This window comes from Dromiciops gliroides, chromosome 4, assembly GCF_019393635.1.
Source record: "Dromiciops gliroides isolate mDroGli1 chromosome 4, mDroGli1.pri, whole genome shotgun sequence".
NCBI classification, from domain to species: Eukaryota; Metazoa; Chordata; class Mammalia; order Microbiotheria; family Microbiotheriidae; genus Dromiciops; species Dromiciops gliroides.
Window position 1 is genome coordinate 435116599 of NC_057864.1, and position 18388 is coordinate 435134986.

At 36.9% G+C, this 18388-nt stretch overlaps 1 protein-coding gene across 8 annotated transcripts in view; it reads right to left on the bottom strand.

Annotated features, from left to right (window-relative positions):
- LOC122726330 (calcium-binding mitochondrial carrier protein SCaMC-1-like) overlaps positions 1 to 18388 on the bottom strand; it is a 50998-nt gene that overhangs the window by 30202 nt on the left and 2408 nt on the right. For 6 of the 8 annotated variants that reach the window (XM_043963992.1, XM_043963989.1, XM_043963993.1 and 3 more), the window contains exon 2: positions 12997 to 13123. The exons of 1 other annotated variant lie outside the window; for it this stretch is intronic. In XM_043963992.1, the coding sequence (XP_043819927.1) occupies positions 12997 to 13123 (127 nt within the window). The remainder of the gene's footprint in view (positions 1 to 12996; positions 13124 to 18388) is intronic. One more of the 8 variants, XM_043963996.1, reaches the window with a different exon arrangement.

Genomic DNA, 18388 nt, shown 5'->3' on the forward strand with positions numbered 1-18388 from the left:
GTCTGTAGCACTGGGATGGGGCCTGACTGGGAGTGCGGTGCAGCAGAAAACATTAGCTGTCTCCTCTGCAGGCAGTGGAGGCAGCAGTAAAAACAGTAGAAACAGACCAGAGACAGTAAGAAGATTGAATATTTGGTCAGAAAGAGATCACATGGGACCCCTGTGTTAGTACTGTTGGTACTGGGTGCAAGACCAGGCACCATTTTACGACATTGCCCATTACAAGTTGTTTTTTCCCCATAGTTCTAGGATAGAGAGGAGTGTCTGTGGTCTGATGCAAGGAAGCAGGAACCCTTTTTGGGTATAGTTTGCAGCTCCAGGGAAGAGATAAGTTGTAGTTGTTAGAGAGCAGGGCTTCTACTTTGGAAAGGATCAGAGTGCAGATCAGGAAAGCAGAGACCACATATCTCCTAATCATACCACCTTGGAAGCAACAAAAATTTACAGAACCCTAGGACGACCTGTGAAAACAGCAGGGTAAAAAAAAGCCTAAAGTTTAGGATAATGACCTGAATAAGCAGAGTCCAACTGTAACATAAAATCTATGGTCAAGAAATAGACTGGGAAAATGAGCAAATTTTTTAAAGGTCCTAACCATAAAAGCTACTATGGTGAATGGAAGTTTAAGACACAACTCAGAAGATAATGATGGGGGGGCGGGGGGAGATCTACAAAGCTTCAAAGAAAAATGTAGATTGGACATAAGCCCAACAAGAATTCCTTTAAAGACTAAATAAAGAGATTTTTTTTAAGAGCAAAAAAAAATTAATTTTAAAGTAAAAGTGGTAAAGGAAAAACTGAGAAAAGAAATGAGAGCAATGAAAGACAATTTGGTAAGAAAAAAAGGCACAAAAATGCTGAAGAAAATAATTCCTTAAAAAGCAGAAGTGGACAAATGGAAACAGAGATACAAAACCTTACTGAAGAAAATTATTCCTTAAAAATTGGAATTGGTCAAACTGAAGCTAATAATTCCATAAGAGAGTAATAAATGATAAAAACAAAGTAAAAATGACAAAAGAGAAGAAAATGTGAAATAGCTCATTAGAAAAATAACTGAGGGGTAGCTAGGTGGCACAGTGGAAAGAGCACCTGCCCTGGAGTCAGGAGTACCTGAGTTCAAATCCAGCCTCAGACACTTAACACTTACTAGCTGTGTGACCCTGGGCAAGTCACTTAACCCCAATTGCCTCACTAAAAAAGAAAAGAAAAAAGAAAAACAACTGACCTGGAAAATGGATTGAGGAGAGATAATATAAGAATTATTAGACAACCTGAAAGCTATGATCCAAAAAAAAAAAAAAAAAAGAGCCTAGACAAAGGAAGTATGAAGAAAAACTGTTCAGATATCTTAGAACCAGAGGCCAAAATAGAAATTGAAGGAATCTACCAATAACCTCCTGAAAGAGATTCCAAAATGAAAATTCCCAGGAATATTAGAGCCAGGGCTACCAGGTCAAAAAGAAAATACTTCAAGCTGCCAGAAAGAAATCATTCAAATAACAGAGTCACATTCAGGAACACACACATGATTTAGCAGCTACCGTATTAGAGGACTTAGGATGTGATATTCTGGAAGGCAAAGTAACCAGGATTATAACCCAAAATAACCTACCCAGAAAAATTAAGTGTAATCCTACAGGGGAAAAAAATTAACATGTAACAACTAAAATAAAGGACTTCTAGGTATTCCTTATGAAAAGACCAGAGTTCAATAAAGGATTTTACATTCAAACACAAAACTCAGGAGAAACATAAAAAGGTAAACATAAGTGAGAAATCATGAGGAAGTTAAATATATATATATATATATATGTACATGCACATAATGCATGTATATAATATATAATCTTCCTTCTTTAAACCAATTCAGACGAGAGGTTCAAGTGTTGTTCCCACCACCACCATTTTCCTCTCCATTTAAAAATCCTCCCTTGCACACCTCTTTTATGTGAGATAATTTCCCTATTCTTTCTCTCCCTTCCTCCTTCTTCCAGTACATCCCTCCTTCTCAACTTTCCCAACATTATAAACTCAGTCCCATGCCCATTTTCTAATTAGACTCCTTCTAAATGCCCCAAGGATGATAAAGTTCTTTGTAGTTGCATTTATCATCTTCTCATTTAGAAATGTAAACAGTTTAACAATTAAACAGCATACCAAAAGTTGTGGGATTCAGTGAAAGCAGTACTGAGGGGAAATTTTATATCTGTAAAGCCTTACATCAACAAAAGAGATAAACTACAAATCAATGAAGTGGGTACACAACTAAAAAAATAGAAAAAGAACAAATTAAAAATTAAACACCAAAATAGAATTCCTGAAAATCAAAGGAGCAATTAACAAAATTGAAAGTAAAAAAGCTATTGAACTAATAAATAAAAATAGAAGCATGTTTTATGAAAAAACAATAAAATAGACAAACCATTCATTAATTTGCTCAAAAAAGGAATGAATAAAACCAAACTGTTAATATCGATCAATGAAGATAAAATTAAAGCAGGAACCCTACTTGGGTATAGGTTATAGCTCCAGGGAGGAGAGAAGTTGTAGTTGTCAGAGAGCTATTTTGCCCAATTATATGGCAAAAAAAAAACAAAAACAAAAACAAAAACAAAAAAACCTGACAATTTAAGTAAAACAGATAGATATTAACAAAAATTTACAAAAATACAAATTGCCCAGACTAAAAGAAGCTAAAATACAATACTTAAACAACCTGACCTTAGAGAAAGAAATTAAACAAGCAATAAATGAGTTCCCTAAAGAAAAAAAATCCCCAGGACAGTATAGGCAAAGGAGGAGTCCAACCAAATTCCTTTTGTGACGCAAATATGACTTTCATACCTAAAACCAGGGAGAGCAAAAATTTGGAAAGATCTACAGATAAAGAAATCGATGTCAAAATTTGCTTTTACATGTAATTTGGAAAATAAGTCTAAAATTTTTTTAATTAATTTTTTAAAAAGAGTTTATGACCAAAATAAAAAAAAGATATAGTGAAGCTCATGGGGAGTAAAATGGATCATTTGGATTACATTAAATTAAAAGGGTTTCACACAAAACCAATGCAGTCAAAATTAGAATAATAGCAGGAATCTGGGGGAAATTGTTTACAGCAAGTTTCTCAGATATGTAGGGAACTGAGTCAAATTTGTAAATAAATAAATGAATAGATAGATTTTTTAAAGAGCCATTCCTGAGCAGAAAGAGATTGAAGGAATAAGAATAAACACCAAAGAAACAAAATTACTCTTTGCTGATATGACGGTATACTTAGACAACCCAAGAGAACACATTAAAAATAGTCAAAACAATTAACATCTTTAGCAGAGATGCAGAATAAAAAATAAACCTACATAAATAAAGGATATGAACAGATGCTTTTCAAAAGAAGAAATCAAAGCTATCAATAGTCATATGAAAGAATGTTCTAAATCACTAATAATTAGAGAAATGAAAATTAAAACAACTTTGCAATATTACCTGACACATAGAAGGTTCTTAGTAAATGTTTACTGATTAATTTCTGCTCAATTAAGTGTCAATAAAACTGACAATTTGAAAGAAAAAGATAAATATCTACAAAAATACAAGCTGTCCAAATTAATAGAATAATAAAGAGAACTTAAGCCAATCTTGGAAAAACTAAGAAAAAATTTTTAAAAACTAAAAAAAAAACAAGAAATAAATGAATCTCCTATTACCAGGTGGATTCACGTGTGAATTCTACCATATATGCAAAGGATAGTTAATTCCAACATTACCTAAACCGTATTATTTAAAGTAACAGGAAAAGAAAATATCCTGCCAAATTCCTTCTATTATACAGATATGGTTTTGATACGTAAACCAAAGAGAAACAGATTAGAGAAAGAAAACTACACACCTATATCCTTCATGAATATTGACATAAAAAAGTAAACAAAATATTAGCAATGAGTCCATAGCAATACATTACCAAAGACTGTACACTGTAACCAGATAGGGTTTGTACCAGGAATACATTGTTGGTTCAATATGAAGAAAATCACAAATATAACAAAACAAATTAATAACAAGAACAATCAAATTATCCTATTTCTGTCAATAGATATAGAAAAATTAATTGGAATACTGACAAGTAAAATAGTAGAATGTAAAATAAACCCATATAAAAAGTTAGTCTTCCTATATATTACTAACAAAAACCAGCAGAAAGAAATTTTTAAAAAATTACATTCAACATGAGAGAAAATAACTATAAAAAATTTAGAAATCCATCTACTGAAAAATTGAATTTATTTGACTATTTTATAGTTTTGTAGATAACCTCTTTCTTTAAATTATCAGTTTTTGTTGGTGTGACTATTAACAGCAAGTTCTAATAATTCTATTTATTTTTTTCTCTGAACTTCTGATTTCACATTGTTCATTTATTATTTAAGTAATTTGGTGGCTCTTTTTAGCTAAAGATTTATCAACTAACTAAAAGTCAGCTAAAAGTCAAAATTGTTAGTGTTTTCAAAGAACTGGATTTTAGTTATGTTTGTCAGTTTTACAAGTTTTTTCTTTTCCAATGTATTGGTTTCTCTTGTAATTTTCAAAATTTCCTCTGGTATTCGTGTTTAGGGTTTATTTGCTAATTATCTAATTTTAATTGCATATTCATTTCATTAAACTTCTCTTTTTCTGTTTTGTTGATATATGTTCTAAGGAATGTAACTATTTTCTCTCAGGACAGTTTTAGCTATGTCCAAGAAGTTTTGCATGTTGTTCTATCATCATTCTTTTTTAGTCATTTTCTGTGATTTATCCTTTGAATCATTCATTATTTGAGACATCATTTTTAAGTCTACATTTACAGCTTTGTTTTCTTTGTGTTCCTTGCATTACTATTTTATGACATTATGGTCTATAAAGAATGTGTTTGATATTTCTGCTTTTCTGCATTTACTTATAATTTCTCTGTGTTCTAGAACATAGTCTATTTTTTCTTTTTTTTTTTTTTTTGCGGGGCAATGGGGGTTAAGTGACTTGCCCAGGGTCACACAGCTAGTAAGTGTCAAGTGTCTGAGACCGGATTTGAACTCAGGTCATCCTGACTCCAGGGTTGGTGCTTTAACCACTGCGCCACCTAGCTGCCCCCACATAGTCTATTTTTGTAAAGGTACCATGCTAGTTCTGAGAAATATTTGTATTTTATTTTTCCCTCCTTTTTTCTTTTTTTTTTATGCTATGTTTTGAGTTCTAAGTTGTCTCCTTCCCTCTCTCCCAACCTCACATTAGAGAAGGCCCACACATATAGATATATATGTGGAACCATATAATACATACTTCCATAAATCAAATCTTTCTCAGAAGGTGGATAGCATTTTCCTTTATAAGTCTTTTGTAGTTGATATGAATGACCATATTCTTCAGAATAGCTTAGTCATAATTCACAGTTACTCTTCAAATACTATTGCCGTTACTGTACACAGTGTTCTCTTGATTCTGTTCCTTTCACTCTGCATTATTTCATTGAAATCTTTCCATGTTTTTCTTTTTCTTTTCTTTTCTTTTTTTGGAGGCAATTGGGGTTAAGTGACTTGCCCAGGGTCACACAGCTAGTAAGTCTCTGAGATTGGATTTGAACTCAGGACCTCCTGACTCTAAGGCCCATGCTCCATTCACTGCATCACCTAGCTACTCCAGAGTGGATTGCCATTTCCTTTTCCAGCTCATTTTACAGATGAGAAACTGAAGCAAACAGGGTTAAGTGACTTGCACTTAAGTGACCATATGCCACTGTCTCAATCCTTCCCCAACTCCCCCATTCTATGTGTGTTCAGATAGTTTAGGAAAGGGGAAGAGTTGTAAAGGCAGCAAAAGGGGAGGCCCAAAGTACAGAGACTGTGTCTGGGTTTGGAGGTTGTCCAGGGGTGGTGTCAGGCTCTACTGGGTGCGCCTTGGGCAGTGCCAGGGACCAAAAGGTACATCTGTGTGTGGATAGTGGCCCTGGAGTGATGCCAGGATCCAGAAGGTGTGTCTTGGGCAGTGCCAGAGTCTGGAGGATTGCACAGAGTGAGAAGGGTGAGGCCAGGGACCTCTCAGGGGCCTGTGCCTGGAACTGCTGCCTCTGTAGAATCTGATTCTGAATCGGCTGGAAATCTTCATCCATCTGATCCTGGATGGCATAAAGCAAGTGACTCTGATACAAGGCCACCACTGTGCTGTGACATCTCTGTGTGTGTCCTCCAGCTGCTGTTGTAGTGTCTTCACCTGCCCCTGGAGAGTGGCCACTCCTGGCAAAGGGGCCCTTCATCTTGGCTGGCCCTTGAGGGCCTCCTGGAGGCTAAAGACTTCTTTGGACCACTCTGTGATCTCCCTGTCCTTCTCTCTGGCCTTGTCCATGGCCTCCTGTGCTTGGTCCTGAGCCTGGTGCCCGCTCTACCTCGGCACAGAGGTCACACAGCTAGTAAGCATCTAAGGATATATTTGAACTCAGGAAGATCAATTTCCTGATTCCCAGACCAGTGCTCTATCTACCTAGCTGCCATGTTTTCCTAAAACCAACCTGTTGGTCATTTCTTACAGAACAGTAGTATTCCATCATAATCATATACTATAACTTAATCAGCCATTTTTCAGTCATTTTGAGCCAATATCAGTATTTTTCATTGTTGCCTTTCAGAAGATGCCAAGTCATGAAACAACTTATTTTTTTTAATGGAGACAGCAAAGCCAAATTTTAAATTAAATCTTTCAAGACACCTAAAACTTATTTTATTCCAATTCAAAGCAAAATAGGTATTTATGAAACACAGGTTTTTGTCCTTAGAATGGGGCAGCTAGATGGCACAGTAGATCGATAGAGCACTGGCCCTGGATTCAGGAGGACCTGAGTTCAAATCGGGTCTCAGACACTTGATGCTTACTAGCTGTGTGACTGTGGGCAAGTCACTTAACCCCAATGCCTCACCCCCCCCCCCAAAAAAAAGAACGGGGTTAAAAGTTACAAGGGGCAGCTAAGTGGTGCAGAGGATAGCACACCAGTACTAGAATTTTAAAAAGACCCAAGTTCAAAGCTGACTTCAGACACTTACCAGCTGTGTGACCCTGAGCAAGTCACTTAACACTGTTTGCCTCAGTTTACTCATCTGTAAAATGAGCTAGAGAAGGAAATGGCAAACCATTCCAGTGTCTTTGCCAAGAAAACCCCAAATGGGGTCACAAAGAATATGACACAACCAAAATGACTGAACCACGATAGCAAAAGCTGCCAGGAATAGAAAATAAATATATTAAATGATCCCTTATGTCAAGAAACTTACATAGCAGGTGATAAGTCCAGAGCATTGTCCGGATATCCAGTGCCCAACTCAGTATCCAGGTAGCCCTAACCCAAACCAGCACCAGGCAGCAGCAGCTTGAACAATAGCAAAAGACAAAGGAAGACAGTTCCTGCCTAAGGTGAGATCTAGGACTATGTAGGGCCTGGCCATAGCATTCAAGAGTATGGAAGCATAGTTTAACCCAAGAATGAGCCCTCAATCCAGAAATTTAGACTGCAGAAAGAAAAATAAACAGAAGGAAAAAGTCAAACAATGGAGAAATACCTTTGTCTGAGGGTAAACATAGAAAAAAGATTAACTCCACAAGTCAAATTAGAACGTCAGAGAATAGGGCAGCTAGATGTTGCAGTGGATAAAGCAGGGGCCCTGGATTCGGGAGGACCTGAGTTCAAATGTGGCCTCAGACACTTGACAGTTACTAGCTGTGTAACCCTGGGCAAGTCACTTAACCCTCATTGCCTTGCAAGCAAAAAAAAAACAACTCAGAGAATAAATAAATAGATAAATGAATTAATAAATAAATAGATGAATGAATGAATAAATGGGTGGGTAGGTGGGCAGATAAATAAATAAGTAAATCTTAGGGCAGCTAGTTTGGTACAATGGATAGAGCACCAGCCCTAGAGTTAGGAGGACCTGAGTTAAAATCTGGTCTCAGACACTTACTAGATTGTGACCCTGGACAAGTCACTTAACCCCAACTGCCTCACCAAAAACTAACTAAATAAATAAATGGATGAATAAATCTTAGCCACAAATACAACAATACCTGGAAGAAATGAAACTAAAGATAGAAAATGGAATAGCTAAAAGGAAAAAAAAGTCAAGGAGAATTGAACACCTTAGAACACATGAAGGGGAAGCTAGGTGGTACAGTGGATAAAGCACCTGCCCTGGATTCAGAAGGACCTCAGTTCAAATCTGGCCTCAGACACTTGACACTTACTAGCTATATGACCCTGGGCAAGTCACTTAACCCTCATTGCCCTGCAAAAAATAAAAAATAACAAAATAAGAACACATAATAGGAAATCTTACACAAGAACTGAATGCCTTGGAATGGGCCAAACAGAAAACAATAAATCAATGAGGCAAGAAATATTAAAATAAAATCAAAAGTTTTGGGGGAAAAAACCAAATTGGAAAATGTATGGAATATAATCAAATACAAGTGACCTAGGTCAAGAAGATTTAATCAAAGAGTAAATGAAACACCTGAAAATCATGACCCCCCCCTCCAAAAAAAAGTTTGTATATTATACATCCCAAAATCAAAAATGATAACTGCCTAGATCGCTTAGAACCAGGGAGCAAAGTAAAAGCAGAAAGAATCCACCAACCATTCATCTCCTGAAAGAGACCCCAAGATGAAAATTGCCTGAAAGAATAGAGATATAAATTGCTATAGCCATTATGGAAAGTAATTTAAAACCATGTACAAAAAGACGCCAAACTGTGTCAACCCCCCCCCTTTTTTTTCTTCTTCTTTTTTTTTTTTTTGGTGAAGCAATTGAGGTTAAGTGACTTGCCCAGGGTCACACAACTAGTAAGTGTTAAGTGTCTGAGGCTGGATTTGAACTAAGGCCTCCTGAATTCAGGGCAGGCACTTTATCCATTGTGCCACCTAGCTGCCCTTGCCAAACCCTTTTGATCAAGAGATACTACCACTAGATCTATTACCTCCAAAGAGATGAAAGAAAGAGTAAACATATACATATGTATAAAAAATATTTATGGCATCTCTTATTGTAGTAGCAATGAACTCAAAACTAAGGGGGTTCCCACCAATTTGGGGATTAGCTGAACAAAATTAGAGTATTTTAATGTAATGGAATACCAATAAGAAACAATGAAATGGGTGATTTCGGGGAAAATTCAAAAGACCCATATGAAATGATGTAGACAGAAGTGAACAGAACCAGAAAAACTAAGTTATACAGTAACATTATGAAGGGGGAAAAAACACTTTTGAAAGACTTAAGAAATCTGCATAACTCAACATGCTACTCACCTCCAGACAGGTGAAAAACTCAATATGCATAATGAGATACATTTTCAGACACAAACAATATGGGATTTTCTGTTGCTTGATTATGTAGAGTTATTACAAGGGATTTGGGTTTTTTTTTCTTTTTTCTTTTTTTCCAGTGGGAGAGGAAGTGGGAAGTCAAAGAGGGGTAAGGATAAAGCCTCAAAAGAAACGAGGGTCATTGAGGTACCTATTTTTAAATGGAAAGAAAAGAACAAACAGAGGGCCAGAAAAAGGGGCAGGCAAGCAGGATATCTTTGAACACTACAGACTCATCTTATTATATACTTCTTTTTCTTTCTTTTTTTTTCATTGACCAACTTATATTTTATTTTTTTTTAAGTAATAAACATTTTTATTATAGTTTTGGATTCCAATTTTTATCCCTCGTTCCATCCCCACCTCCCTCTTCCCTGAGGAAATACTTCTTTTTCAAAAGTAAAGTGTAAGCAATTTCACAAACCATCCCCTTGTTCTTTTATACTATGTATATGCAAATGTCTGTTCCACTTGGTGTTTGGTGAGTTCAGGGGAATTGAATTTTGGGGGTTTTTTTGTTTTGGTTTGGTTTTTTGTGGGGCAATGAGGGTTCAGTGACTTGCCCAGGGTCACACAGCTAGTGTCAAGTGTCTGAGACCGAATTTGAACTCAGGTCCTTCTGAATCCAGGGCCAGTGCTTTATCTACTGAGCCACCTAGCTGCCCCGGAATTTTTGTTTTTTAAAAAAGAAAAACAACTCTGAAAGACTCGAGGCTTCTGATCAATGCAATGACAAATCACAATTCTAGAGGACCAAAGAAGAAACAAGCAAGGTGATGGATTAAACATGCAGAATAGGCAGACATTCTGGCACCATACAAGAGCATGCTTTGACTATGCATATTTGAGTGTTTTATTTTCTTTTTTGTCAGTGCAACTGGTACCTAGAGTACATAGAAGGGAAAGAAAATAAACAGTTGTTAATTTTAAAAAAATAATTGAAATTAAATTTAAAAAAAGAAAACCCCTTCCTTGACTGTACCATTAACTGAAGTAACACTGATATTTCTCCTACTTCTCTCTGCCAAGTTCCTTTAAAAAGCAGTCTACATTCCTGGTCACATTCTCTCTTTTCATTCCTTTGCAGTCTGGTTTCTAATTTTATTACTCAACTGAAACTAGTCTTTCCAAAGTTACCAATGATCTCTTAATTATCAAAAATAATGCCCTTGGGGCAGCTAGGTGGCACAGTGGATAGAGCACCGGCCCTGTATTCAGGAGGACCTGAGTTCAAATCCAGCCTCAGACACTTAACATTTACTAGCTGTGTGCCCCTGGGCAAGTCACTTAACCCCAATTGCCTCACCAAAAAAAAAAAAAAAAAAGCCCTTTTCTCAAGTCCTCCTTCTTCTCAACCTTTCTACAGTAGTTGATACTATTTGATCATCTCCTCTATATCATCATGATCCTGTCCTTTCTTGATTCTCCTCCTACCAGTCGGATCACCACCATTAGTATCCTTTGGGGGCTCATTCTCTGTAATATACGTCCTAATTGTGGGTATATCTTAAGCATCTATCCTGTTCCATCACATGAACTTAATTATCATCTCTATGCAGATAATTCTCAGATCTATATATTGTAACAATTAGAAGGAAGAAGGGGCGAGGCTGGCTCTCTCACTCTTTTTCCCGAGGACCTCAGGGGGGAGTGGAGGAGGAGACACTGGCTCCCTGAGATAGATCTGTAAGGTTGCTATCTAGCTATACTGTCTAAAATATCTAATAAGTGGTCACCAATAAATTATAAGCTTTAGCAAGAGGCCCTCCCTCTGCAGACTGTGTCAAAGCATGGGTTCATGAGGGACCACCCCTCTGGAAAAACTTTCCCCTTTCTCCCTTTTCTGTATTGTTATTGACATATTGTTTGTTAGCATAAGGTATTATATTCTATTGTTTTTTACTGTTTTGTGAAGGAAACACTCCGTGTTCCTTGAAGAAACAAAGGGGAAACTGTAACAATTGGAAGGAAGAAGAGGCTGGCTCTCTCGCTCTCTTTCATCAGGACTCTCGTGGAGAGTGGAGCAGAAATGCGGGCTTCCTGAGACAGATAGCTGAATCTAGGCCTCTTTCTCTCTCTCTTCACCAAATGCTTATTCTCCTTAATAAATGCTTAAAAGTCTAAACTCTTGCTAAAGCTTATAATTTATTGGTGACTACTCATTAGATATTTTAGACAGTATAGCTAGATAGCAACCTTACAATATGAAGCAGAATTGTCTCCCCTGAGCTCCTATCATGACTCTCCAAATGTTTATTGGACATTTGATACATACTGTCCCATAAGCATGTCAAACTTAACATTTCCAAAACAACTCCCCTTATCACTTTCTTCCAACATACCCATGATTCGGTCCATTACATACCCGTCTTCCTAAAATGTTTAATTTCTATCTGGGGCACCCTCATCCTTCTAATCACCCATTTTAACATCCTTGGTTTTGTCCCTGACTCTTCACTCTCTCTCTCTTTCAGTCCACATATCTAATGATTGTCAAATATTCTCATATCTACCTATATGCCATCTCACCTACCATCCCCATTCCCTCTACTCATACAGCCACCTTTCACCTGGACTACTGCAATAGCCTCCTAATTGATCTCCCTATCTTGTCTGTCCCCTCTCTAATCCATATTCCACACAGCTGCCAATGATTTTCTTAAAGCAGAGGTCAGGCCATGTTACTCACCTGCTCAATAAATGCCAATGGTTCCCTATTACCCCTAGGATAAAATATATATATAGGCGAGGCAATTGGGGTTAAGTGACTTGCCCAGGGTCACACAGCTAGTAAGTGTTAAGTGTCTGAGGTTGGATTTGAACTCAGGTCCTCCTGAATCCAGGGCCAGTGCTCTATCCACTGCACCACCTAGCTGCCCCCATATATTCTTTTAATAGAAATTTAAAGCCCTTCAGAAGTCAGCCCTAACCTGCATTTATATATTACTCTTCTTTCCACATTCTGGAGGTCAGCCAAAATATCTTTCTTGCCGTTTTTCAAATATGACATTCCATCTCCCACCTTTGTGCTGGCTGACCCTGGTTGCCCAGAATGCACCCCCTCCTCACCTCTGTCTCTTTCAATCCCTTTTTTCCTTCAAGAATCAGCTTAAGCACCACCTTCTACATGAAGCCTTTCCAAATTCCCCAGTGGCTAATGCCTCTAGCTTCCATTCACCCATCCCCCACCCCTACAAAAAATTATCTTATATTTATTTTGCATGCATTTTACATAGGTAACCATATGTATGTCTCCTTCCCCTGAAGGACTTTATCCTCCTTGAATATAGGGACTGGCTCACTTTTGCCTTTTTATCTCTAGTGCCTAGCACTGTGCTTGCCATATAGTGGGTACTTAATAACTAGATGGATGGATGGATGGATGCGTGGATGCATGGATGCATGGATGCATGGATGCATGGATGCGTGGATGGATGGATGATTAATTCTAATCTTTAGGGGAAGAAGAAAGCCAAAAGCTTTCATATTAGACACTTAATGAAACATCCTTAACTACTGGTAGCAAATATATGTATGTATATATGTATGCGTGGGGGTGGGGGGATGTGTATGTATTTTAAGCCAGTTGCAAATGAAAAAAAGGAAACCCACCATCTTGATTTTTGTCCAGACTATTAAATGCCAACTTCATTTTTTTCTCATGGTCTTTAAGGTACTGCATAAATTCTTCAAAGTCTAGCTGCTCATCGTGGTTAGCATCACTAACCTTTAAAAAATCCTACAAGAAAGAAGAAAACCATTAGAGAGAAATTCTTGAGCACTATTATATAGTTGGACTGGTCCTATTAAGGAAATCAGTCTTTTCAGTCCATGACCATAAACCAACCAAAGACATGAAAATTGCAGACTTCCAGAACAGCGGTGTTTACATATCTAATTGCCAACTATTAATGTGTTCTCCTGTAGAAAGTAAATCTGTTGAGTATCAGGCCTATATTTGCATTTTTATCCTTATATCCTCAGAAACTAACGCAATGTCTTCCACATGGTGGGCATAAGAAACTATTTTTGAATTTAATTTGAATCAGCCAGGTAGGAATGGAAAGGAAATTTATTAGTCATTTTGAATTGTATCAATTTCTTTTATTTTTCAATTATGTCATCCTATATACTGACTGACAAAACACACTTGGAATAGACTTAGCAGAAACAAAAAATCTTGGACAAAGTACCCAAAAGTAAGACCATGCCGGTTTACTGTGGGCTGCCTTAATGCCACATTAATGAGCAAAAGTAGTTCTCTGAAGCTAAGTCACAAGGCTCTACCTCCTAGAGAAAAGGAGAAGACTCATTCTGCCTGCTTCTACTTCCATGCATTTCTATAGGTGATCCCCAATGACTATAATAGCTAGGTGGTGCAGTAGATAGAGTGCTAGGCCTGTAGTCACCTCTTCCTGAGTTCAAATCTGGCCTCAGACATTAACTAGCTGTATGAGCCTGGGCAAGTCACTTAACCCTGTTTGCCTCAGTTTCTCATCTGTAGAAGGAGCTGGAGAAGGAAATGGCAAACCACTCCAGTATCTTCACCAAATGGATTCACAAAGAGTTGGACACCACTGAGAAATGACTGAACAACATGACTAGAATGGACACCCCCAACACATCCACCTATTGAAATCTTTCTCTTTCTTCAAACCGAGTATCATCCATTAAGCCTTCCCTGATCCTCCTCTCCTCAAATATTTCATAGCCTCCTTTGTGAATTTAATATATTCCAAGCTGCAGTTAAGTTGCTAATATCCATCTTCCCCACCCCCAACTAGATTGTAAATTCCTTGAGTGTAGAGACTGTGTCATCATTTATCTTTGAATCCCCAATGCCCAGCAAAATAATTTGGAAAGAGAAGACACACTTAATAAAATACTATTGAACTGAAATGGCAAAGCAAGCCAAAATGACTTGACCTTTCTATTCCTGCCTGGTTCACCCATATCAAGAGCAAATTTTAATTGATTTGCCCATTGGAAACATCCCCGGCTGTCTCCACCCTTTACTTAATGCCTTTCCTTATAATCAGCTACACCCTCTTCACCTGTTTCCTCTTTGCTACCTGTATATAAACCTACTCTTCAGAACTAGAGCAATTTCCTTTTATAAACTCATATACATCTGATATTATAAGAAAAAAAACATTACGGAAATAAGATCCTCTTTTTTTTTACCCTCTTCTTAGAGTCAGTTGGTGGAATAGTGGATAGAGCACTAAGCCTGGAGTTAGGAGTAGTTCCAATCCAGCTTTAGACAATTACTGTGTGACCCTGGGCAAGTCACTTAACCTCATTTGCCTTGGTTTCCTCAACTGTAAACTATAAAATAATAATACCTACCTACCAGGGTTGTTGAGGGGATCAAATGAGAGAATATTTGTAGAAGTGCATAGCATAGTGCCTGACATTATAGTAAGTGCTATATAAATTCTTTTTCCCTCCCCTTTCTACCAACTTATTATATGGACATATAAATTAAGGCCACAGGTAAATGATTTCTAAGACCATTCCTTTAAAAATGCATACACAGTCACTACCTTAGTGTTTACCATCTTCAAACTAAGGAGGTTAAAAAGGCATAAATTCTCAAAACTAGTGATTCTGATGATTTTGACCAATTTTTTTGATATTCTAAAGATAAAAACCATCAGTTCTCATGGTTTTGAGCACATGCTGTCTAAGTAGTCTGTATCAGTAATCTCTTTCCTGATGGAGTCAGTACCCTCCAAACTTCATTGTTGCTCACTGCAATTTTCAAACCATATTGGCAATTTTCTTTATTGGAAGGATCAATGAGGGGAAAATGGAATTTAAAAGCTTCTGCCTTTTAAATTCCATTTGTCATTCATGTTTCCCCCATAATAGAGGAACCTTTGGTTTTTATCCCTTTTATGCCTTATTCATTTAAGGAACATTTTTTCTAGTTCCCTTGAAAGTTACATAATGTGGTTTGTCGTACAGAGAGAATGGGAAGTAAAGATGACTTATATTGCGGAAGAGGCAGCTGGGTAGTGCAATGGATAGAGCACTGGGCTTAGAAATAGTAAGACTTCCTCATGAGTTCAAATTAAACCTCAGACACTTATTAGCTGTGTGACCCTGGGAAAGTCACTTAACCCTGTTCCTTAGTTTCCTCATCTATAAAATGAGCTGAAGAAGGAAATGGCAAACCACTCCATTATCTTTGCCAAGAAAACCCCAAATGGGGTCGCAAAGTGTTGGATACAAATGAAACCACTGAACAACAACTATAATAAGGCTGGAAAAGTAGGATATGGACAAGTTGTGAACAGCTTTTGAGAGGCTTATCAGCTGTTCAAAAAGAGAAGGCAAGAAGAGTGAAATGAGCAGAACCAAAAGAACACTGTATACAGTATCAGCAATATCTATAGAAGTGTGAACAACTAAGTTATTCTGAGTGTAATAAATACTCAAATCAGTTACAAAGAACCTATGAAGGAAGATGTTTATCCACCTCTGGAGAAAGAACTGATAAATAGAATGAAAAATAAAGGGATGCATGTGTGTGTGTTTATCAAATGGTGGGTGGGGAAGGAGGGAGGGAGACAGAAACAAAATGTAACAAAAAATAAATGAAATTAAACCCAAAGGGGGGAGGGGGACACAGAGGAAAGGACAAACTTTCACCTCCTACATTGTTTCCTTGCCTACATTAAGGCTACAAACCCCGTAAAAGGGATCATAGAGATATAACTTGCCTTTAATCAATTCGTCACCCAAGGAAGGTGTAAAGAATAGCAGGAGCTGGTTTTCTGCTTTGGGAAATGGCCAGGAGAGTCAGTGGAAAGTGACAAAGCTGAACTTTCCACAGAGTTTCTCTTAACAAATATTTCGTTCATTTGCTTGGTATAATAAAATTGTGTGTGGCTACAGTGGTGATTAACTATCAAATGGAATGAAATGTAGGGAGCTGGTCAGATTAAAGGGAATCTGCCCAATGTAGGGAAGGGGCAAACCAAATCAAGATTTCCATGATTTTAATATTTTAAAGTGATGTGCTAATATTGTAGAAAATGGAAAAACACTGAAGTGAAGCATACCCATTAAAAACAGAGATGTTTTCACTTGCCATTTATACTTACTATAGCTTTAGAAGTCTTATCAATAAGGCATGAAAAGAAACTAAAAGACTAATCATTGTGAAAGAATAAAGCATATGTTTCTCAGACAACATGATCATATACCTTAAAAATGGAGTCAACAACAAAAATTAATGGTGATCAATGACTTTAATAAAGAAATAAAACATAAGATAATTCCCTCCCCTCTCCCAAAATCACCTATACCATATATCAGCATCAAGGACAAAAAGAAATTAATAGCGAGAAAAATAACCTTTACAATATCAAAAATGCACCAAATATTGATTTGAGTCATACAAGCAACCTGTACAAAAACAACTTCCTTAACAGAAATCAAGAAAAAAGTGAATAAATAGCAATATATTCCTTGTGCAGGTCAGGGGAAAATAGCAAAAATAGTAAATGCCCCAAACTAACTTAGAGATTTAATGCAATACCATGCAGAATATCAATAAGTGATTTCACTGAATTGGATAAAATCATAACAGATGTCATATGATAAAATAGTGATAAAGATTCAGTCTTCATTTCATTAGTATAGAATGCTCCCATATGAGGAAACTCCCTCTCTACCAATGCAAGTAAGAACCTCATCAGCAACTTACAGCCTTAGAGGGTTGCTCAGAACACTAAGTTTAAGTGACTTGCCCAGAGTTACACAAACCAATATGTGCTAGAGTCAGGACTTGAACCCATCTTTCATCTTCAAAGCCACCTCTCTCTTTATTATGCCACTCTCACATTGGAAGGTAGGTTGAAATCAGAGAATAGTAGGCTTTGAATATCAGGGTTAGAAGTTAATATTTTATTTACTGGGCAATAGGGAGTCTTTCAAGGATTTTTGAGCAGCAGAATCATTCAATAAACACACCACACTGAAATCACTTTGGCAGCAATCTGAAGGAGGGAGAGATTGGAGCCCAGGAAACCATTTAAGAGGCTACAAGACATCGTGAAAATAGGGCCATTACATGGTGCTGGAACTACAGTCAAGAAGACTGAGCTTTATAGCTGTGTGACCTGGGCAAGTCACTTAACCTTGTTTGGCTCAGTTTCTTCATCTGTAAAATAAGCTGGAGAAGGAAATGGCAAACCACTCCAGTATCTTTGCCAAGAAAACCCTAAATGGGATCACAAAGAGTCAGATATAACTGAACAACAGCAAGAGTTAATGAGGGTATAAAGTAGGAAGATAAAATAAAAGAACAAGAATACAAAGAAGAGTAAAAAAGAAAAGCAGAGGGGGCGGGGAGGCAACACTACTAGCTATTAAAACACTACAAAGCAATAATCATTTCTAAAATGTCTAGTACTGGGGAAAGAAAGGACAAAAATAAAGAACTAAGGAATAGAACCCAATGAATTTAAAAATCTGATGTTTGATAAACTCACATTTTTAAAACATTAGGGAATAGAATCAACATTCAAAAAAACTTTGGGGAAAAATGGATAGCAAAAGAGCAAAAACAATTTAAATGTTTAGATACATATCTTATACCATATATCATAATAAATAACTGGATTCACAATCTAATTTTTTTTTAAATCATAACAAAACTGGAAGAAAAAGTGTTGGGGGAGGGTATGAGGATTTTTTGGTTTTTGCCTACCTAAAGGAGGGACTTTTATCAAACAAATAGAAGAACTTACTGGACACAAAAGGGTTTATGAAAAAGGTTATATGAAAATAGAAAGATTTTTTAAAACAAAAAGAAGTATCTCTAAAATTAAAGGAAAAGAAACAGATTGGGAAAATATTTGCTTTCAAAATATAAAAATAGGTATTGGGTGCATAAGAATCAGAAGGAACTGATGCAAAAGAAAATCCCTCCATGGAACAGTGGTCAAATGATAGAAAGAGGCAATTTAGGAATAAGAAAATGCAAATTGTT